General features: G+C 61.1%; 1 protein-coding gene across 4 annotated transcripts; it reads right to left on the minus strand.

Annotated features, from left to right (window-relative positions):
* Positions 1 to 502: 502 nt before the first annotated feature.
* On the minus strand, positions 503 to 22,134 carry ASMTL (acetylserotonin O-methyltransferase like). Of its 4 annotated transcripts, XR_007132782.1 has the most exons (14): positions 21,920 to 22,133; positions 20,221 to 20,352; positions 18,616 to 18,663; positions 16,832 to 16,896; positions 16,077 to 16,138; positions 14,980 to 15,088; positions 12,483 to 12,870; positions 9,270 to 9,432; positions 8,644 to 8,831; positions 7,220 to 7,352; positions 6,275 to 6,418; positions 4,467 to 4,575; positions 1,400 to 2,265; positions 503 to 1,311 (listed from the first exon to the last, which is right to left on the minus strand). XR_007132782.1 is itself a non-coding variant. In XM_047764124.1 (13 exons), the coding sequence occupies exons 1-13, from the start codon at positions 22,010 to 22,012 to the stop codon at positions 2,001 to 2,003; spliced, it is 1,899 nt and encodes a 632-aa protein (XP_047620080.1). In that variant the 5' UTR covers positions 22,013 to 22,133; the 3' UTR covers positions 1,296 to 2,000. The 4 variants fall into 4 exon arrangements, 3 of the variants coding, with proteins under 3 accessions (XP_047620080.1, XP_047620081.1, XP_047620082.1); XM_047764124.1 differs by having other exon boundaries at positions 1,296 to 2,265; XM_047764125.1 differs by having other exon boundaries at positions 1,296 to 2,265; positions 4,467 to 4,589; positions 21,920 to 22,132.
* Positions 22,135 to 22,336: the final 202 nt, after the last annotated feature.

The raw sequence follows: 22,336 nt of genomic DNA on the forward strand, positions 1-22,336 counted from the left end.
ATGTCGGAACGAATGAATGAATGAATGACTTGGACCTGGAGGGCGGGGTCCGGGGAGGCGGGCGGGGGGGGGGGGGAATTGCAATCGAGCGCTGCCTGTGGATCCAAAGACTCAGGCCCCGCGTGTGCGCACCCCTACGGATGCTGCTTTTGCATGCATCTAATAAATGGAGACACCAGTTGTAAATCAGTCATATTTTCCCATCTCACGTTTTTTTTTTAAAAAAATTTTAATGCAAGCAGTTCTAGCACGCAAAAGACAATGAGAGTTATCAGAAGCCCTAGGCACATTGTCGCTTCCACAAACGTTATCGACCCTTTACTCTCCACCTGGGCGGGTCTCCCTCCAGAGCGTCCTAGTTTTGGGGTTTTTTTTGGGGGGGGGGGGCACACCTGCAGCACGCGGAAGTTCCCAGGGTAGGAGTGAAACTGGAGCTGCAGCTGCTGGTCTACACCACAGCCACAGCAATACCGGATCTGAGCAGTATCTGCGACCTATACTGCATGCAGCTTGCAGATCCGTGACCCACTGAGCGAGGCCAGGGATGGAACCGCGCCTCCTGGTGGATTCTTCACCCTGAATGAGCCACGACGGGAATTCCAATGTTCTTGGTTTAAGGGCACCGTCGTGGGGGGGGGGGGGACTCGGGGTCAGAGCCTGCAGCAGCCTCGCCGCCTCCAGCCCGCAGGGCTCTTGGCGACCAGGACAAAGGCGGGCTGTGTGTCCCCGGGTCGGGCGCCCTGGCACCTCTGGTTAGATATGGGCTTTCTTCTAGCAAACCCCGTGTCCAGACATCCCCGGGCGCCCAAGCGGGCCTGAACGCAGGCCTTCCAAGAGCCCCGGACTCGTCACTTGTCATCCCAGGGGACCTGGCCAGGGTGAAACAAGGTGCCCTTGGCGAGAGACAAAGGTACCCGCCGTGACTCACCTCTCCTCCCGGGGAGGGGAAGGAGGCTGACGGAAGTGGCCCAAGGGGACGGGCACGGGTCACCCCAGCTCCGCCTCGCGGCGGAAGTGGCCCCGCCAGGAGCCCAGCCCGCGCCCAGGTGAGGGGCGGGGACCTGGGGTGGGCGGAGCCTCTGCTCTGCGCTCCAGGGCGAGTGGCTGCTGCTTCACGGAAGCCGCAGGTCCATCCTTACGGGGTCCAGGGGGCCGAGGGGCCTCGAGCGCTCTTTTCTCCATCCCACGGGGAGAGCAGAGGGCACTCCCCCTCGACGGCCAGGCTCCCTCTAGAGTCAGGGTTTCACTTCCTTCCTCGATCCCTGCCTCCCGCGGAGGCACGATTTTTTTTTTTCTTTCAATAATTGGCGCCTGTACAAAATGATATACTTGTGTGTATGTGTATATAATATCCTTTAAGTTACAAATAGACATCTTTCCGTTTGCATGTAAAACTCACATGGTTCACGTTCTATTTCGATAAAGTCCCTTCTGACACAAGAGAAAACTGTGTCTGTGTCTCCCGTCTTGTACGTTATGTGTCTAACAGTCTGTGGTTGGCGCTGGAAAGCGCAGGTGATCTGTCGACACCCACAGGGGCCCTGTTAGAAAGGACCTCCCCTGGGACTCTTGAGACAAGAACGTGTAGTCTAACAGCCTCCACGTGACCGCCGCACAAAAGGTTTTGCACGGGCCTCCCCTTGAAGAAACTGCTATGCGCAAAACAGACTCAGCCTCCCGTGGGTCCCTTGGGGTCCTTACCAACAAACGAGCATCTGGACACCATCCTGGGCACCGGTGTGCGCTGTGGGGCGGGGGCGGAGGTGGGTCCTGCGGCCACAGTGACTGGCCGAGGGTCAGCGATGGGAACCACTGAACAGGCCGCCCACATGGCAGCCGAAAGGGCGCGGGAGGAACTCGCTCCAAACGGGCAGAATTGGGAAACAGGCTCTAGACGCCCCTGGCGTCCTCCGGCGCTGAGAGGGAGCGCGGGGCCTGCGCGTCCCCCGCGCGCAGAGCCGCACAGACGCGGGCCGAGAGCGCCGTGCTTTCTGTGTCCTTTAACGCCCCCCCCCCACCGCCCCCTGCCTCCAGGAGACCTTCACTTCCGTCGGGACGGCCCTCAGGGCGCGGCCCGGGTGCCCAGGAGCACGCGCAGCAGGGCCCCCGCCCGCGCCACCTGCACGTCCCGGAAGCCGTGTCGCCGCAGCAGCTGCTGGTGGTCGCTGGGGCTCAGGGTCCGCAGCCGGGGGATCCGCGCCGCCGCCACCGCCGCCTCCGCCGCCTCCTCGGCCGGGGCTGCTTCCGCCACCAGGATGCCGCCGCCTGTGGGGAGAGGCTGGATGGTGACCTTGATCCAGGAGGACCTCCTCTCAGCCCCCTCTCTCCATCACACCTGCAATGACCCTATTTCCCAGGAAGGTGCCCGGTGGGCGTGGACTGCGGACACACGGTCTTCATCCAGCTACGCGGACCAACAAGAATGCCTGAACCACACGGCCTTTTGGGGGACTAAGATTGGCTCCTTTTAAACTTCCACACTTTTAACATGTTCCAGATGCTCCGGAGACGTCCTCACACAGCGACAGTTTCCAAACCCTCTACCCAAGAGATGACTGTGTAGCGGGGCCGCTCAGCACCTGGCCCGTGAGCCTCCCTCCTGCCCCCACCCAGGCTGTCACCCTGGGGTCCCCTCGGCCTGTCCTGCAGAGGGGAGGCCTGGTTTTCACGTTGCTGTCTTTATTTTGCAGGAGCCACCGGAGAAGGGGGCTGCGGTGGAGGCACAGTGATTGGGTCCAGAAAAGCCTTTTTTTTTTTTTTTTTTGGTTATTTTTTAGAGTCACACCTGCAGCATATAGACGTTCCCAGGCTAGGGTTCAAATCGAAGCTGCAGCTGCCGGCCTCCACCACAGCCACAGCCACGCCAGATCCGAGCTGTGTCTGCAACCTACACCACAACTCATGGCAAAGCTGGACCCTTAACCTACTGAGCAAGGCCAGGGATCGAATCCACATCCTCACGGAGACTTGGCAAGTCCTTAACCTGATGAGACACAACGGGAACTCTCCCTAGAAGTCTCAGGGCGCGTCGCTCCGCCCACTGTTGTGGCGAGTACCTTGGGCATCCGTGGAAATCAGGTTCCCCTCGGAGTTCACAGCCGGCTCTGCGTCCTCAAGCCCTAGCGCTGCTTGGAGGAGCCCGAATGGTTCTGGTGCCCATGCCTAGGGGCTTTCACCTTTTTCTTGGTTTTCTACAGTCACAGTGAACAGCGGCTTGATGTGGGATCTCTGTCCCCAGGCCGGGGACTGGCCCCAGGCCGCCTAGGTAAAAGCACTGCATCCTAACCACTGGACTACCAGGGAGCTCCCTGCACCTTCTTGAAGCCCAGGCTCACCCAGGGCCCTGAGCCTCCTGCAGGCTGGGGTGGTCTCCAGACGCCCGGCTCCTGGGGTCTAGGGCTCCTGGGGTCTAGGGCCCCTGCAGGCAGGTTGTAGGGCTCACGGATGGCTCCCCGCGTTGCCTCTTCTGTCCCCTCCCCATTGCCCTTCCTGGGTTCTGTTTCCGATCTGCCTGTGTCTCATTTCATTTCATTTCCATCATTTCATTTCCAAGGCCTGTCCCGCTGGTTCCCAGCATAAGCAGCGGGTCCTGGAAGGCAGCTTGCCCGTGAGAAGTGGAGTCCATGGCTGCTGGCGCCTCTCCAAGCCGGAGACCCTCGTGTCCACAAGGCGGCGGGTGGGGGGGCTTTTCCCCAGAGGCTGGGGGCACACAGGACAGCGGCCTGAGGAGGTCCTGGGCCATGACACAGGAAAGGGGGCGGCAGGAAGGCCAGTCAACCTTGGTCCTTGAAGACCTGCCTCCCGGTGCCCCCACCTGGCTTTGTGCCTGAGGCGGGGGCCTCGGTTTCCTGGAGAGGCCAGAGGGGTCCTAGGAGGGGGTCGTTCCTGCCAGCGGGGTGGAGCCCAGCATGGCTGCCACACGGTCATTCCCTGCAGAGACCCCCATGAATGGACTTGGCTTTTGTCCAAGATCAGAGACCCAGAATGGGGGTCGTTTTGCCGAGAGGTGGCTTTGATGGGGACGCCGAAGGCTGCACAGGACAGGCAGCGGAATTGCCCCGGGGTCACAGACGTGGGCTTGGTCACCTCTGCCCCACTGGCCTGATGACCCCTGTTGGCTGTGAGCATGTGGACACGGCCCGGGTACCACAGAGCAGCCTGGAAGCCATCAGAGGAGAAGGGACCGCCTGAGCCCAGTGGGGCCCTGGTGGGGGGCGGGAGAGACCCACATCTGGGGCTGTGCAGGAGCCTGGCACCCCGGATGTTGTCACCCAAGAGTTCAGAAATGCATCCCCAGCACCCACGCGTCATGCATCACATCCAAATCTGTCCACGGGGAGACGGTCAGCTGCGCCTCGGAGGGCAGAGGGGGCGGCCGAATCTATAAAACATACTCTTTTTTTTTTAAGGCAGAAAGTGTCTTTGCAGGTTACAGAGAAAAAGTCAGGTGAGCGGTGTGGTCTCACCTGGTTTGCAGCTGTTTGAGATCCTGCTCAGTAACTCGTGCACTTTGTCGCCCGGCAGGTCCTGCAGGATTCCTGACAGGACGTAGAGCTCGGCTTCCGGGAGGGCGTCCTGGAAAACACGACCTGTTTACAGAGAATGGGATTGAGACGCTAGCGACCCGAGACCTGGCCGTCCGCCGGACGGCAAACGGGTGCAAGACTTTCTACAGGGGAGGGGGGCGGGGAGGGGCAGGGGAGGGGGACGGGGAGGGGCAGGGGGGGGGGCGGCCCGCTGTAGGGAGATCCCGTCCCTGAAAAGACGCATTCAGGAGCTGACTTGGGAAAGGACGCTTATTTGGAAAGATGGTCTTTGCAGGAGTGATGAAGTTGGCGATCTGAGAAGAGGCCTGTCTGTCTACCCATCCGTCTGTCATCTCTCTCGCCATCAGCCCTTCCGTCTGCCTATCATCCATCCATCCATCCATCCATCCGCCTAATCATCCATTTCTATCACGTCTATCTCTCTATATCTGTCTATGCATCGATGCATCCTTCCATCCGTCAGTCCATCGATTTATCTTTCACTTGATCAGTCTCTGCTGTCTATCGTCTCTCTCAATCTATTTGTCTGTGTATCTATTTATCCATCCATCCATCTGTCCGTATCGATTCGTCCATCCACCCAAGAATCTATCGATGCATCCATCTATCATTTACCCACCCATCTACCCATCTATGTATCAATCCGTCAGCCTGTCAATCTGTGTCCCTCTCTCTCCGCTTCGAGGACACAGGGAGAAGGCGGCCACCTGCAAGCCAGGAAGCGGGAGAGACATGACCCACAGACACACAGACAGAAGGACGCCTTCTGGTCATCACTGCAGCACGATGACCTCCTTAACCCTCCTCACCCCGGGGGAGAGCCACACCGGGGGCTTCAGCCTCAACACACGACTCTGCGGACACCGTTCAGAGTGGAGCTGGGTGACCAGCTCGCTTTCACTAGAAAAGGAGCCGGCAGCCGGGGGCACAGGGTGATCCAGCACGCCTGCCCTCAGGGGGGGCCGCAGAGCAGGTGAGTCGTCAGAGCTGCGAGTTTCCTTTCAGACCGTCCCACAGGGAAGCCCCTCCTCACATCTGCCCCAGGCCTTCCTGCTGCAGCCCCTGCGGCACCTCCCCCGAGGCCTTGCTTGTGGCCCACACCCGGCTCGGCCCACGCGCATCTCAGCCCGCCCCATCCCTGCCCGCCTCCCCCTCCACCCCCACCACCATCACCTCCACGTCCCGTTGTCAGGATCTGGAGATGCGCTCGTGTGTGTGCAGCCACACATACACACACACAGACACGCACACTCAGACACACGCACACGGAGACACACACTGAGATACACACACACGCACACTCAGACACATGCAGACATGCACACTGAGACACAGACACACACTGAGATACACACACAGACATGCACACTCAGACACACGCAGACACTGTTATACATGCAGACATGTACTTAACTTAGAGACACAGACACACAGATTCACCAATGTATACACACACACAGACACAGAGAAAACATGGATATGTACACACACAGACCGGCACAGAAACACACACAGATGGACAGACACACAGATACATGCACACTCAGACACAGACACACACAAACAGAAGCATATGCACTCATACAAACGCAGATACACACACACACATACAGAGGCACACAGACACACGCACCCAGAAACAGACCAACACACATGGGCATGTGCTCTGTACAAGACAGAAAAAAAGTCACGAACGCCGACACCAGCAGACACGAAGCCACACTGACCTGGCAGGAAGCGGATCCGCCCTGTCTGGGGTCCCTTGGGCTGAAAGCGCCTGGCGAGCTCGATGACCTCCGGGCGGTCGAACACGGTCACCTCCAGACGTGGGTACTCCTGGGCCAGCTCGCGGGCAAGGGCGCCCGTGCAGCCTGCAGGAAGCAAAAGCGGACGCTGGCCTCTCCTGCCATATACGAGCCCCCTGGCGGGTGTCCAAGGGTCAGCTCTGGCAAAGCCAAAACCATGCTCCCAGGACATGGCCTGAGGCCTGTGCCCTGAAATGAGGTCAGCTGAAGGGGGGATCACTGGCGTTGCAAAGTCGGGGCCTCGTGGGCTGGTGCTGGAGCAGGTGCCGGCCCAGAGAAGGTGAGCAGGGTGGGCGAAGACTCAGGGGGACTCCCGACAGCAAAGCTCTAGGGGGCTGTACTCGTCCCTTCCCCTTTCAGCTGTGGGAATATAGATGTGACGGCTGGCGCCACAGCAGCCACTCTGGGCCACCAGGAGGAAAGGTGTGCAGAGGATGAGGAAACACAAGCAGCACTCGGGAGCCCTCTTCGGACCCCAGTCCCATGGAAACCCTTGAGCAGGTCTCTGTTCCTCCCGTGTCCACTGACCTGGGGTCAGGACCGCTTTGGGATGGGGTGGAGAATGTGGGGCAGAATCAGACCTCAGGAGATGGGGGCAGACGGGCTCCAAAGTCCTCTCCCCAGCTCAGCAGCCCCCAGGAAGGGTCCCCTCACCCCCAGGGGGGTCCTGGGCCATCCCTAGAACCTGCTAGCACTTGGATACATCCACCCAAGCCCACGCCCACCCTGGATAAATCTCGGCAGCGAGACAGTTTGCGGAGATAAACCCATTAAGCAAGTCTGACTGGGGGCGGCCGAGCTGCCTGGGACTGAATACACAGGGCCCTTGGCACTGACACCCAGCGGGGCACTGAGGGGTGTACGCACCTCCCAGGTCGCAGGCGGAGCTGAAGCGGGACAGGTCAAAGGCCGTGGCCACGTGGCGTGCGGTCAGCGTGCTGAGGCCGTGCGCGGCCCTCATGAACCGCAGCGTCCCCTCTGCACCCTCGTGGGGGGCGTCCTAGCACAGAACGGGGTCTGAGGACACCCACCCAGGGCCCAGGCAGTCCTGCCCCTGGATGAGGGGCCCCCTGGCCTTCCCGTCCAGGCACCGGGAAGGCGCCTCGCCAGACACTAAATCTGCTCCCCTCCCCCAGCCCCCCGGCCGGGATCTCCACGTGCACCACCAGAACCCCGAGAAAGCCACGTCTGCTGTTCATCACCCCGGTTTACGGCGGGTTTACAGCAGCGGAACGACTCAGAGTCTCCGTCTTTTTGGTTTCTTTTCTTCTTCCTTACTTTTTAAATTTTTGTTTCTGATCTTTTTTGTCTTTCAGGGCCACACCCACAGCATGTGGAAATTCCCAGGCTAGGGGTGGAATCAGAGCCGTAGCTGCCGGCCTACGCCACAGCCACGGCAACGCCGGGTCCTTAACCCACTGAGTGAGGCCGGGGATTGAACCCACATCCTCACGGATGCCCGTCAGGTTCGATAACCACTGAACCACGAGAGGAGCGCCTTCTTTTTTTGGGGGGGGGGGCACGCCTGCAGCATATGGAGGTTCCCAGGCTAAGCAGCAGATCAGAGCTGCGGCTGCCGGCCTACACCACAGCCACAGCACCACCAGCTCAGAACAGTGTCTGCAACCCACACCACAGCTCACGGCAATGCTGGACCCTTAACCCACTGAGCGAGGCCAGGGATCCAACCTGGGTCCTCACGGGTACGAGTCAGATTCGTTTCTGCTGAGCCACAATGGGAACACCTGTCTTTTCTTTCATCTGTCTCTGTCTCTGTCCATCTCCCCCACACGGGATGTGAGCCGCAAGCTATGCCAGGCCCCTTCCCCGCCATCCGCAGCCCTGCCTCCCTGCCTCACGTGTGGTCTGCCCTCGGCCAAGGCTGCTGGGGACCCAGGTGGCCCAAAGCCCTGGATGGGTGCCTCTGGCCGAAGAGGGCCTGATGGACGCACAGCGCTTTGTTCGCTGGAGGGAGGGGAGCGGGATGAGGTGAGGCGGAAAGTACTTTGCAAGCCCTGCTCAGAAGCGAGAGTCTGTGCAATTCAACTGCACGCAGGAAAACGGGTGCATTGTTGCAAAGCAGCCCCTGCTAGAAAAATGTTGGTGCGGGGACCAGCCAGTGGCCCGCCCACGCCGTCCTCGGCGCCTGCAGGCTGTCTGCAGCCCCCGGTCAGGCTTCCCGGCGTTGGCTGTTTCCCAGGCAATTCCGACTGCCCTCACTCTGCGACATCCCTGTGCTCGCTGGTCCCTCAGCAGCAGAGGGACGTGGAAGGCACGCTGGATTGTGCTACCTGACACAGGGGTTCCGCCTGCATCGCCCCCAGTGCCCTGTGGGTCGGGCCTGCTCCCTCCCGCACGGCCCGGTCCAGGTGTGTCAGGAGGTCCCACACGTGGTCGTCGTGGTACACGGCGAGGCCGTGGAGGGAGTGTTCGCCGTCCGACACCAGGTGGAGAGTGGCCGCCTCCGTGTTGCTGTAACCTGAAAACATGGGGCTGAGTTCCCACTGAGGCTCAGCGGCTTAAGAACCAGGCTAGGATCCATGAGGACGTGGGTTCCATCCCTGGCCTCGCGCAGTGGGTTAAGGATCTGGTGTTGTTGTGAGCTGTGGTGTTGGTCCCAGATGTGGCTCGGATCCCACGTTGCTGTGGCTGTGGCATAGACCTGCAGCTGCAGCTCTGATTCGACCCCAAGCCTGGGAACCTCCACAGGTGGCAGGTGTGGCCCGAAAAGACCAGAAGAAAAAGAACGAGAAGTCACGCACACCTGCTTCCTCCTTCCATCCCTCCCCTGCCCCCCACGCTCCAGGGAAGAGCAGTGTTCCCGGGGCAGAGAGACAGAGGGGCTGCCTTCCCTGTCTCCCCTCAGAGTCACCGTCCCGCCTGCAAAGCTGCTGGAAAGACCCCAGGCGCCCCGCACCTCTGTCCGTCCTGTCCAGTAAGCCCAGGGCCACGCAGGCATCCAGCAGCCGCTCGGTCCCGCCCGTGGAGGCGTCTATTCTGCGGGCCACGTCCGCGGCCTTCAGAGGGCCTTGGTCTTGTAATACATCAAACACCTGGAGCTTGCAAGCCGTGAACAGCGCCTGTCCGGGAAGAAGAGTTCCCGTCAGACACAGGACGTGACCTGTCAGGTACTTTTTCCCCAGGACTCGCAAGGGGAGGCCGGGCTGTCAAGAACACGTGGGGAAGCGTCTCCAGACGCGAGTGGATTTCAGCTGGAATTGGGTTTGCTCAAGGGCAGAGGACATCGACAGCGACCAGGCAGATAAATCGTCCCGGGGGAGGACAGCAAAGGCCCCCTGTCGCGGGCTGCACGGGGTGCTCCCAGGTTCCCACGTGGAGGCCCTCCGTCGGGGACCCAGGAAGGGGCTGTGCGTGGAGGTGGGCTTGGATTGGCCACGCCGCTCAGGACACGTGTCGCAGGACACCCGGAACCTCCCGGGAGCCGTCGTCACGTGGAAACTTTCCAGGATAACGGAGGCACTTCTGGGAAGCGCCCGACGAGAGCTGCGTCTACAACTGCCACCGTCGAGCCTCTGGGGTGCCTTGTCCTGCCAGGCCCCCGACAGACCCCAGCCTGGAGGCACGCCTGGCCACTGGGACAGCCTGGTGGTAAGAGCGATGTCCTGGGTGGGGGGGGACAGAGGGCTAGGCGGGGGGACGGGGAGATGGCAGAAGGATATAGACAGACGATCGACGGGTAAACGGCTGGCGAATGGGTGGAAGAGGAGCACAGCGACGACAGAGAGAGACGAGTGAGAGAGACGGGTGACACAGAAAGAACGGGTGACAGACGGGGGAGGATGCAGACGGGTGGACGATGTGGACAAAGACGACAGAAGAGGTGGCGGCTGCACAGGTGACAGAGGACAGGTGGAAAGGCTGAACAGCTAGACAACAGATCGGCATCATACAGAGACGCAGGCGACACAGATACAGGCGACGGATAAAGGGATGGACACGGAGAGGGGTAGGAAGAGACAGGTAACAGGTGCGTGATCATGGGTAACAGACCCAAGGAAATAACGAAGAGCAAGTAGGGAGGGCTGTCAACGGACACATCATAGGTAAAAGGTAAAAAATAACAAACCGAAGCTAGACAGCTGCAACGGTAAAGAAGCCACGATAGGTAAACTTGATCGATCCGTGGAGATGACAGCTGCGTCGGTGGACGGATGGACAGACGATGGTCAGACTGACAGACAGTCGCAGAGGTACACACGCGGCGGTAGACGCGGAGATAAAGGACAGCGAGATGAATGGATGGACGTGTAGAGCTTAGTGACAGGCACACACGGGCAGGTGACAGACACAGATGATACCCAGATGGAGAGACGGACCGATAAACGACACGCAGGGAAATGGACGGATGATGAAGAGAATGACATCGACAGGCGACAGTAATAACACCCGACACAGGAGACAACAGAGGTAAACACAGGACGGAGAGGCCAGACAGACCCCGGATGGATGACGGATGAGCGGTGCGTAGACTGAGCCAGAGACGGACGGACAGACGCCAGAAGCGCAGCGCGGCCCAGTCGAGTGATGGGGGGACGGCCAGATGAGAGCCTGGGGTGCGGCAAAGCAGAAGCAGCCTTCATTCCGAGTCTGAGCTTCTCCCTCCCGATAGGAGGTAACAGGGAGGTGGCGGGGGTGGGGGGGTGCACCAGGCGGAGGGGGTCGGGGAGGACCGGGGGGAGGGGGTGGGCCAGGGCGAGGAGGAGGACGGGCCCCAGTCCCTTCCCACCCCACTTCCCAGCTCTCAGGGCCACCTCCCTGCTCTAATGCCCCTGAGCAGGTGCCAAAGGAGCAGCCGGAGGGGGCATGGTGGGGAGGGGAGGGGCCCTGAGGGGGTGTCAGCGGGGCGGCTGCAGAAGTGCAGCCACGTGAGCCACTGCTGGCAGAGACTCAGGGCCCCGGGCTGGGCCTCTGCTGGTCACTCCCCGTCTGGCCGGGGGCCCAGGGCAGCCGCGGTGCACGTGCACATAGGGAGGCTGTGGCCGCAGGGACCTGCGGGTTCCAGGAAGCAGTGACCTGGACCCAGGCTGCTTCCTCCTCCGTCCAGGACACCCTCTGCTGGGATGGCTGCCTGGATCCCAAGGCCCCGGGGAACAAGGGCACAGACCCTGACCCGGTCTGCCTTCCAGACAGCTGCTGACTCGATGCCAGAGCCCAGTGCTCCCCGCCAGCAGGCTGGGCGCCCCCTCCGCAAGGCTGCTGCACAGTCAGGGTTCCAGCCTCATCTCCCCCAGCTGGAAACAGGGTGGGTGCCCCCCCCCCGGGGACCCACAGACCCAAACAGGGGCCGTGCGCACCGGCTGTGTAGCCCAGGGAGTCGAACCGACACATCCACCCTCTGGGGTCCCAGTGGCTATTTCTTCTCTTTCTTTTTCTTTTCTTCTGTTTAGGGCCACACCCGAGGCATATGGAGGTTACCAGTCAGAAAGGAGCTGCAGCTGCCGGCCTGCACCACAGTCACAGCAACGTGGGATCCGAGCAGCATCTGCGACCTGCACCACAGCTCACGGCAATGCCACTGAGCAAGGCCAGGGACTGAACCCAAGTCCTCGTGGATGCGAGATGGGTCCTTAGCCACCTGATCCACAACGGGAACTCCCCCAGAGGCACTATTTCTGATCCAAGCCATTTCCTAATGGCAGGAAATCAACCGGGGACACTGTTCTGGCCTGAACGGAGACCCCCAAAAGGTATGCTGGCATCTTCACCCCCAGAGCCTGGAAATGGGGTGTTATTAGGAAATAGAGTCTTTGCAGATGTGAGGAAGCGAAGGGTCTGAGAGGAGGTCCTCCTGGATGAGGGGGGCCCTCCCTCCAAGGACGGTGTCCTCCCAAGAGACAGAAGAGGAGAACCAGACACAGAGGAGAAGCCACGTGAAGATGGAGGCAGAGACGGGAGGGAGGTGGCCACCAGCTCAGGGCTGCCTAGAGCCCCCAGAAGCTGGAAGAGGCGGGAAGGACCCTTCCCTGGAGGCTCTGGAGGGAGCGCAGCCCTGGGACCCCTTGACCTCAGACCTCTGGTCCCCAGGATGGGGGAGGGTGGGTTCCTGTGGTTTAAGAACCCCACCTTGGGGGCCTTGGATCCGGCGGTCTGGGGACCCTCAGACAGGTACCTTGGATGCTTTGAAGGCGCCCATCAGCTCCAGGAGGCCGGTGGGGAAAGACGGCCGATTCTCTGCCGCTCCGTTGAGATCGGCGTGTGGCGCCCCCAGAGCCTGTGGCCGTTCACCCGCCTTCTCGCCACCACGGCCACCCTCGTGGCTCCCAGCAGGGTCCGGGCCGCCACACTCGGCGTCGCTCAGATCCTCGAAGGTGTCCACGGCGGGTATGGAGTCGTGCTTGAGCCGCTGCACGTCCTGGGCCCGGGGCGGGTAGTACAGCCGCGCCAGCTCCTTGCAGAAGCGGTTCAGCGGGAAGCCCACGACGTTGAGGAAGTCCCCGCAGACGTGCTCCACCAGCATGCCGCCCAGCGCCTGGATGCCGTAGCCGCCCGCCTTGTCCCTGCGGGGGCGGGGATGAGGTGGCAAGGGACCTCCACCCTCCCCGCGCCCCCAGACCCGCGGTCGGGGCTCCGGCAGGGAACCGCTGGCCCCCAGCCCCGGTGGGGGAGGGGCAAGCTGTGGCCCCCCAGGGGAGCTGCCCCTCTGCCAGGCCCGGTGCCAGGCCATCTCCGGGGGGTGAGGGGGGCTGCCCCATCAAGGACCCAGGCCCCCGGCTGTGCCCACCTGCCCCGCAGCCTCAATGGGAGTCCTTGGCCAGGGCTCCCCGGTGGCGAGGGCGCCTCTGCTGAGACCCCTCCCCCTGTCGACCACCCAGCACTCCCCTCTCCCACCCCCAGTTGCCCCTAGACCAGCTCCAGGAAACCGCAGTGAGACCCCGGCCCCCTGCCCTGTCCTGGGGGGGGGGGGCGGGAAAGAGGGCGGAGCTGGCACGCCCTCCGCCGTGACGGACGGCCTGGCCCCGCCCCTCCACTTGGTTTGCCGTAGGGACCCGAGGCCCCAGGGCCTGGCAGCCCTACCCAGAGCCCCGCTGGCCCCTCACCATCACTGTCGCCCGGGTCCCTGCACTGCCCGCTCATTGTAAATGGAGCAAAATCCCCCGGTCAGACTGAACGCTTTTGGGCCCTCAGATGCCCAGGTGGAGACCTAACCCAGGACGGGGAGGCTTAAGAGGTGCTGAGCTTCTGAGGGATGCTAGGGTCCTTTTTCAAATTTTGACTCTTTTATCCTTTTATGGTCACACCCGCAGCATATGGAAGTTGCCAGGCCAGGGGTCGAGTCCGAGCTGCAGCTGGCCGCCTATGTCACGGCCACAGCCATGCAGCCATGCCAGATCCGAGCTGCATCTGCAACCTACACCACAGCTCCCGGCAATGCTGGATCCTTAAGCCACAGAATGAGGCCAGAGATCGAACTCGAATCTTCACCGGCACTAGGTCAGGTCTTTAACCAGCTGAGCCGCAACAGGAACTCCAGACACTAGTGTCCTTATCAGAGACCCCAGAGGAGTTCCCATCGTGTCTTAGCGGTAACAAACCCGACTAGTATTCCTGAGGACGTGGGTTTGATTCCGGGCCTCGATCCGCGGATTAAGGATCCGGCGTTGCCATGAGCTGTGGTGTGGGTCGCAGATGTGGCTTGGCTTCTGTCTTGCTGTGGCTGTGGTGTAGACCGGCAGCTGGAGATCTAATTTGACCCCTAGCCTGAGAACTCCCGTATGCCGCAGGTGCGGCCCTAAAAAGACCCCCCCCCCAAAAAAAAGGGAGAGAGAGAGAGAGAGAGCCCAGGGAGCCCCTTGCTCTTTGCAGAGCATCAGGACACAGAGAGAAGACACCACCTCTGAACCAGGGAGCAGTCGCACCAGGCACAGAATCTGTCCCACCGGGATCTCAGAGTCCAGCCTCCAGGACAGGGAGAAACAGAAGCAAATGTTTTGGTTCCAAGCTCCCTGCCTGCGGGGTTTTGTTAGGAACCCAGGCAGACGGAGATGCTCCCGTGAGGATTCAGTAACACAGGAGAAGCTCAGCGCACGGCCGGGCGGTGGCACACACAGGTTGTCACCAGGCGCTGGGGGGGTGCTTACACCTCCCACTAGGGGAGGGCTGCCCGGGGTGGGGTGCCACGTCTGCCTCCAGGCACCGACACAGAGCTCCTCCCACCCCGTGGGAGCCCTGTCCCCTGACTTGACCCTGGAGGGGCCCAAGCAGGCTTTAACCAGCAGAACATGCGTGCTAAGCCTCAGCCATGGGGGCTCGGGGTGCCTGCGTTCACTCCCCGCTGCTGTTGGTGCCCAGCCCTCGTGAGGACACTGAGGGAGCAGCTCCGTGAGGCCACACAGCAGGCCAGTCCCCGAGGCACCTTCGGAGCCGTGGGTGAGGCCACCAGCCACCAGGCAGCCGTGGTCGGGGAGGGGAGTGAACCCGTGAGGATGGAGACTGGCTGACCCCCAGTCATGACCTTGACCGGATCGCTGCCCGCACCTGGCACGCCCTGGGGACAGTCAGGGGACACTCGGGTCACGGGGCCCCTGCCTTCCAGGGCCCCACAAGCCCCAGACGCAGGCCGAGCCACGCGCCTGGCGGGGACTCGGCCCCAGGGCCCCCAGACTCACATGGGCTCCCCGCTGTCAATGTACTCCCACAGCAGCTCCTCCGACAGCTCCGAGAACTTCACCCGGGTCTCCTCATGGAAGTCCGACACGTGCGTGTCCAGCTGGCCGTCTGCGAGGGGGGACCTGCGGGTGAGGGCCCTCGGCCGGCACATGTGTCCCCGGGTTAGAGCCGCTGCATCTGGGGGGAGCTGGCCGGAGCTTTGCGTGCAAGGCACACACGGGTCGTTAAGCGGGGGGGGCAGGGGGGAGGACGGCTCATGTTATTTTATTTCTTTCATTTCTTTTTTCTTTCTACGCACCTGTAGTACATGGAAATCCTGGGCTAGGGGTTGAAGTGGAGCTGCAGCTGCCGGTCTACACCACGGCCACAGCAACACAGCATCTGAGCCGCACCTGTGACCCGTGCCGCAGCTCACAGCAGTGCGGGATCCTTAACCCACTGAGTGAGGCCACGGGTCGAACCTGCATCCTTAGGGACACGATGTCGGGTTCTGAACCTCCTGAGCCACAATGGGAACGCCCGGGTTTCCGCGCATTTTTTATTTACTTTTATTTATTTATTTATTTTTAGGGCCACACATGCAGCATATGGAGGTTCCCAGGCCAGGGGCAGAATCGGAGCGACAACTGCCGGCCTACACCACAGCTCACAGCAACGCCAGATCCTTAACCCACTGAGCGAGGCCAGGGATTGAACCTGCGTCCTCATGGCTCCTAGTCGGTTGCTTAACCACTGAGCCATGATGGGAACTCCTGTGCATTTTTTTCAAAAGCCTTCTCATCACGGCGCAGCTTACCCATGCCTTCCAAACCTCCACCTTACCTCCACCTTCCAAACGGAAGACCTCAAAGGAAGCATCTGGGGGGTGGCATTGGAGGGGGTCGTCTGACTGTCCCCCACCCAGCACAGCCCCCATCAGGTGAACCCCAAGCTTCCACGTGGGACCCTGACTTTCCCAGGCAGGACGGGAGAGGAAACTCATGTGCAGCACAGACAGAGCCGCCCCCGTGCGACACCTATGATCCCCCCCCCCCCCCCGTGTGCTGCGGTCCTGACCCCGGGGCTGCAGAGGAGGGGGGCGCACTGGCCGCGGTACCGTGGCTGCAGCAGTGGACGATGGCCACTCCGGTGAAGACGCTGTGCTCCTTCCCGCTCAGCCTGCAACACACAACCGCGCGCTCGTGCCTCTGGCCACTGGCAGCTCCCGCTGCAGCATCTTCCAGACGACTGAGCCCACAACCCCGTTCCCTGGCCCCGGCCCCGGCCCCGCCCCGGCCACACGGTCTCCGAGGAAAGCCTCCTGTGTGACCGTGCAGGTCCAGTCGGCAGGGCTGGGTCAGAGGCATCCCCGGGGGCTCTATCACAGGACGCGAGGTCCAGCTGGGACACCCGCCGCGAGCACAGAGACCCAGAAGCTGTGGCTCCTTCCCGGGGCGGTGGCTGTCCCGGCGTGGCCGAGCCAGGAAGGGGCCCTGAGGATGGGGGATGATGGGGGTGGCCCACGCAGGCGCAGAGAGGGACAGCCCCCTCCCCCCAGGGCGGGAGCTCGGATGGCCGGGCCCCTGGGGGGAGTGCTCAGGTGGCGGCTGGCATGACAAGAAGGAGCGGCCAGGGGTGGAGGCTTGGGGACGTATGGATGCCCGGGCAGCCCCTCGGGGCGGAGGTACAGTCAAGGGCCCTGGCCACCGCCACCGATCTGGACCAGGAGGGGCCCCGGCTGGGACAGGGGAGGCAGGCGCAGCGCCCACCCCCCACCCCACCCCGACCAGGGGGCTCGGCGCCTCTGCCCAGCCCAGGTTCCCTGTGATGCAGGCTGTTTCCCAGGACGGTGGACGGCCCACAGCCACCCACCTGGACAGCATGCGGTAGGCATCCTGCTTGTCCACGGGCTTCTCCAGGATCAGCCCCTCCACTGCCTGCAGGAGAGACGGGAGGGGGACCGTCGCTTCCAGCCCCCCAGCCGGTCTGTGACAGCAGCACTGTTCACTTGTTTTTCTTTATTATTTTTTCTTTTCTTTTTAGGGCCACACCCGTGGCCTATGGAGGTTCCCAGGCTAGGGGTCCAATCAGAGCTACAGCTGCCGGCCGACACCACAGCCACGGCCACGTGGGATCCGAGCCAAGTCTGCGACCTACGCTAGCGCTCACGGCAACGCCAGATCCTTAACCCACGGAGCGAGGCTGGGGATCGAACCCATGTCCTCATGGATATGAGTCAGGTTCATAACCCACCGAACCAACAGGAATTCCCGTCCACTTTTTAGATTTACACCTTTTTTTAAAATTTAGGTGAGGAGTTCCTGTCATGGCGCAGTGGAAACGAATCCAGCTAGGAACCATGAGGTTTGGGGTTTGATCCCTGGCCTTGCTCAGTGGGTTAAGGATCCAGGGTTGCTGTGAGCTATGGTGTAGGTCACAGATGTAGCTCGCATCCTGCGTTGCTGTGGCTCTGGCATAGGCCGGCGGCTGCGGCTCCAGTTCAACCCCTAGCCTGGGAACCTCCATAGGCCGTAGCTGCGGCCCTAAAAAGACAATAAAATAAAATAAATTAAAAAATCAAATCAAATCAAAATAAAATAAAACAAAAAATAAAATCCAGGTGAGATTCTCATAGCATGAAATTCACCATTTTATTTATTTTTTTATTTTTTTATTTTTTTTTGTCTTTTTGCTATTTCTTGGGCCGCTCCCATGGCATATGGAGGTTCCCAGGCTAGGGGTCTAATCGGAGCTGTAGCCACCGGCCTACGCCAGAGCCACAGCAACGCGGGATCCGAGCCGCGTCTGCAACCTACACCACAGCTCACGGCAACGCCGGATCGTTAACCCACTGAGCAAGGGCAGGGACCGAACCCGCAACCTCATGGTTCCTAGTCGGATTTGCTAACCACTGCGCCACGACGGGAACTCCGAAATTCACCATTTTAAAGTATTTGCAACGTTGGGGCAGGACCGCTGTCCTGTTCCCTAACCTCTCTGTCATGGAGACCACCCCTGTCCCCGTGAGCTGTCCCTGCAAACCCCTGCCCCAGCCCCTGGAGCCAGGAGGTCCCCTTTCTGTCTCCGTGCGCTGGCCTGTGGCAGAGCTGCTGGGAGCCCATGCAGGGGGACCTCCCACCAAAAAGGAGGACACTCCATGCCCCAAACCCCGTCCTGGAGAGAACCGTTCCCCCAAAAGACATATCGGGGTCCTGCCCCCTGGCCCCCGTGAACAGGACAATATTTGGAAAGAGGGTGGTTGCAGATGGAATAAAATTTAAGGTGAGGTGACCGTGAAGTAGGTGGGTCGCAAGCCGCTACAACTGGTGCTTATGGAAGAAGCAAACTGGGACGGAGGAGAAGCCACGGGAAGGGTCTGAGAGGAGGTCCTCCTGGAAGAGGGGGGCCCTCCCTCCAAGGACGGTGTCCTCCTAAGAGACACCAGAGGAGACCCAGCCACACAGGAGAAGCCACGGGAAGAGAGGAGGGCGGCAGCCCCCAGCCAGGGCCCCCCAGGACTGCGGGCAGCCCACCGGAACCGCGGGGAGACCTGGGACAGATGCATCCTAGATGCTGCGGGAGGAGCCAGCCTTGCGGGGCCTTGACCTTCGTCTCCAAGGACAAGGTGGCCAACCTGCAGGCAGAAGAGGACTCACCACGATGGTGTCTGCGCCGATGACGACGTCGGGGGCTCTCAGGTCCTTCTGCAAGAGACCCGGACCCAGCTTCAGACAGGAGGGCCCTGGGTGTGTGGCCCACACACTCCTATCGCCACGCACGTCGCGCCAGGCGTCCCCGGGTACCCAACAAACGCAGTCGGAACGTGAAACCTGGGGGCCCTCTGCGTCCCCCGTGACGCCAGGACGCTCCTCGGACATGTGGGTGCCAGCTCCAACTCTGGCCGCACTTAAACACGCGTCTCTCCATGGCCCGAAATCGGCAACTAGGATTCATTTACTCACACCAACTAATAATTCATAACTAGCTATTTATGCCAGCGAATAACTAATAACTGTGCCCTCTAGTGGCTAACAACCCATTATGGTTATTCACACCAGCTGCCGTGCCTGTGCCGTCATGCGAATGGCAAGCAGGCATTATTATAAGGCACTGCGAGAGCTAAGCTACATTCATTCCATCCCAAAGACACCATTACACGAATTACGAGTGTAAATTACACAGGGCCACCAAGTCACAGGTAGACGACACGAATTCCGTCTCCTAAACGATACCATTATCTCGATGGCAACTGTTTATTAGATCGTAACACTCAGGAAACCGGCTATTTCCGTATTGTGCATGATAGTACATACGATCGCATGTTACACAGGAAGGCTACTAACGCATAAACCACGCGAATTCCATGTCATCAGGGACGCTATTCTAGTGCAACAGCATATCATATGGCAACTCAGAGACATGGATACGGTGTGTCGATTATTTTCTCTCTCTTTTGTTTGGCTGCACCCGCGGCACGCAGAAGTTCCTGGGCCAGGGATCGAACCCGCGCCACAGCAGCAACTTGAGGCCCGGCCGTGACAACACTGGATCCTTAACCACGGGGACACCAGGGAACTCGGTTGAGGTATGTCCATGACACTCCTCTATGAATCCCGAGGCAATATCAAGTACCGGCAAAATGACAGATGAGTCCTATTCCATACGTGATGGATAAGTGATAAACAGACCTTCTGGGAGCAACAGAGAAATATCACGTCATGTTCCAGACACCGGCTGCCAGGGAGGATCCCAACAACAGCTTACTACACAGGAACACTCGGCCGTGGAAAAGCTACACTAACCGCGTGCTGTAAATGGCACTTATTTACAGAGTGCGTATTTTGGGGGTGTGTGTGCTTTTTAGGGCTGCCCCTGTGGCACATGGAAGTTCCCGGGTGAGGGGTCGAATCGGAGCGGCAGCTGCCAGCCTATGGCATAGCCACAGCAGCGCCAGATCCTTAACCCACTGAGCGAGGCCAGGGATCGAACCCACGTCCTCGTGGATATTACTTGGGTTCCTTGCCACAAGTGAGCCACCACGCCATGGTGGGAACTCCACGTGCATATTTTAACTTTTAATTTAATTTTCTGCTGCAGCATATAGCCGCTTGATGTGGGAGCTCAGCTCCCGACCAGGGATAGAACCTGGACAACGGTGGTGAAAGCAGCACGCCCTAACCACTAGACCACCAGGGAACTCGCATACAACATGCATATCGGATGCCCCACAGCAGGAGATCCTAAGAAGCAGAAGCCCTTGCCTGGTACATCCTGCTGGCCACCTCCAGGGCCTTCTGCTTGGCGGTCTCCACGGCGTACGCATGCGGGGTGGGGAACGAGGCCTTGGGCAGCTTCTCCTTGAACCTGGAAGGGACCACCTCGAACCGGAGGCCCTGGAGACGGGTGAAGAGGGCGTGAGCGTTTATGGGAGGGACTCGAGGACACGGATGGGGTAGGACCGGACCTGCCATCACTGGCCTCTCCCACGGGCAGCCCACTGTCCCCGACCATCTGATCCACACTCTGGACACTGGCCAGGTGGGGGCCGGTGGGGGGGGGGGCTCCCTGGGGAAGGCCACGCGGAGGCCAGCAGGGAGGAATGAACTGGCCTGCAGCACCGAGGGGTCAAAGGGCTCCCGGAGAGTCCCAAAGGCCAGGCTTCACCCCCACAGGGATCAAACTACTGAAATGACACCGCCTGAAAGAAATGCCACAAAAGAGCCACCAACATTAGCGGGACTCTGACGGCGTTAACTTGGTCCCTTAGTACTTGTGACAAGGCAGCCCTGTGGGATGCGGGATGTGGACACAGTGACATCTGGAGCCAGGTGGGGACAGGTGAATTACCACAGAGGATAAAACTCCCCCCCCCCAGGACCCCTGCAGAGCATCCCTCTGGCTCTTACCTTCCCTGCCCCCTAGCGCTCCCCCACCTCTCCCCTCCATCATGGCTCCAGCACCCCCAGTTTCCTGAGATAGCACCGTGAGACCATCTTGTCTCTGTACCCCCCAGCCCTCTCCCTGGAGGTATAGACAGCACCCCTCGCTCTGTACCCACCCGTACCCCAGCCCACTCCCCAAGGCCCCCAGGCAGAACGTGCCCACCATGAGCAAGTCCCCTCCGCTTTGACTCTGTCCGCTCCCTGCTCCCTGCTCCGGGACAGACCCAGCTCAGGCACACAGACCTGGCCTTGGCCTGCCAGACCCACACAGCCCGGCCAGCAAGACATCAGGTCACTGGCTCCCAGGTCATGCAGAGTCCCTCTTTCCTCCAGCCCACGGACCTGGACCCCGGTCACTAGGGCCCTGCCCCACCCCCACGCTTTGAGGGCTGCACTTGCAGCATAGGGAGGTTCCCAGGCTAGGGGTCGAATCAGTTGCAGCCACAGCCACAGCAACCCAGGTCGGAGCCAGGGGTACAACCTACACCACAGCTCACGGCAACGCCGCATCCTTAACCCACAGGCCAGGGATCGAACCCGAGTCCTCATGGATCTTAGCTGTGTTCATAACCCACTGAGCCACAACGGGAACTCCAGGCCAGCCCCCCTGTAACCACAGGCCCCAGCCCTGGTCACCGGACCCCCAGTCACAAGGCCTCTGTCCTCAGACCCTGCAACCAGGCCCCACCACTAAGCCCCTAGGCCTCTTCGGGGACTAGGCCTCCCCAGTCACCAGACCTCGGCCAGCAGACACCCCCTGCCCCACCTCCGACGACACCGAGGAGATGAGGCTTCCCATCACTAGGCTGAGGCCACCAGACCCCACCCCCTCTCCCCTATCATTAGACGCCTCCGGTCACTAGGCCCCAGCCCGGCAGACACCTCCCGCCGCCCCCGACCAAGTCCGGGTCACCAGGCCCTTGGTCACTAGGCCCCTGGTCACTAGACCCGCCGCCCTAGGCTCGCCCTAGATCCCCGCCCCGCAGACCCCAGCCCAGGCCCGGCCCAGGCCACTCACTGCGTTGCTGAGGATCTCCTGGCGGCGCGGGGAGGCGCTGGCCAGCACCACGTGCTTTTGCAGCAGCTTCCCGATCACCGGGCACAGCACCATGGCGCCGCCGCGACCCCGATCCCGACCCGCGCCGGAGTCCGCGGAGGGATTCAGGCGCCCGCCCAGAGCTGCGCAGCCAAAGAGGCGCGCCGTGCCCCGCGGCCCAGGCTCCGCCCCCAACGAGGCCCCGCCCCAGCGGCTGAGCCCCGCCCAGGCCTAACCCCAATGAAGCTCCGCCCCTGACCTAAGCCCCGCCCACACCTGCTCCCAGGAAGCCCGGTCCGTCCCCTCCCCAAGCCCCGCCCCGCCTCCCAGAAAGGTCGCCCTTGGGCACCGCTTCCGGGCCGGCCCAGAACGAAGCACCGCCCATCCCATGAAGCCACG

Source organism: Phacochoerus africanus, chromosome X (genome assembly GCF_016906955.1).
Source record: "Phacochoerus africanus isolate WHEZ1 chromosome X, ROS_Pafr_v1, whole genome shotgun sequence".
Classification (NCBI taxonomy): Eukaryota; Metazoa; Chordata; class Mammalia; order Artiodactyla; family Suidae; genus Phacochoerus; species Phacochoerus africanus.

Coding starts and splice junctions, on each gene's coding strand:
- ASMTL (XM_047764124.1), bottom strand. CDS start 22,012: ATGGTGCTGTGCCCGGTGATCGGGAAGCTGCTGCAAAAGCACGTGGTG. Junction 9,433..12,482: donor GCGCCTTCAAAGCATCCAAG/GTACCTGTCTGA, acceptor CTTCCCGGACAG/GCGCTGTTCACGGCTTGCAA. Junction 4,576..6,274: donor GCGGATCCGCTTCCTGCCAG/GTCAGTGTGGCT, acceptor CGTGTTTTCCAG/GACGCCCTCCCGGAAGCCGA.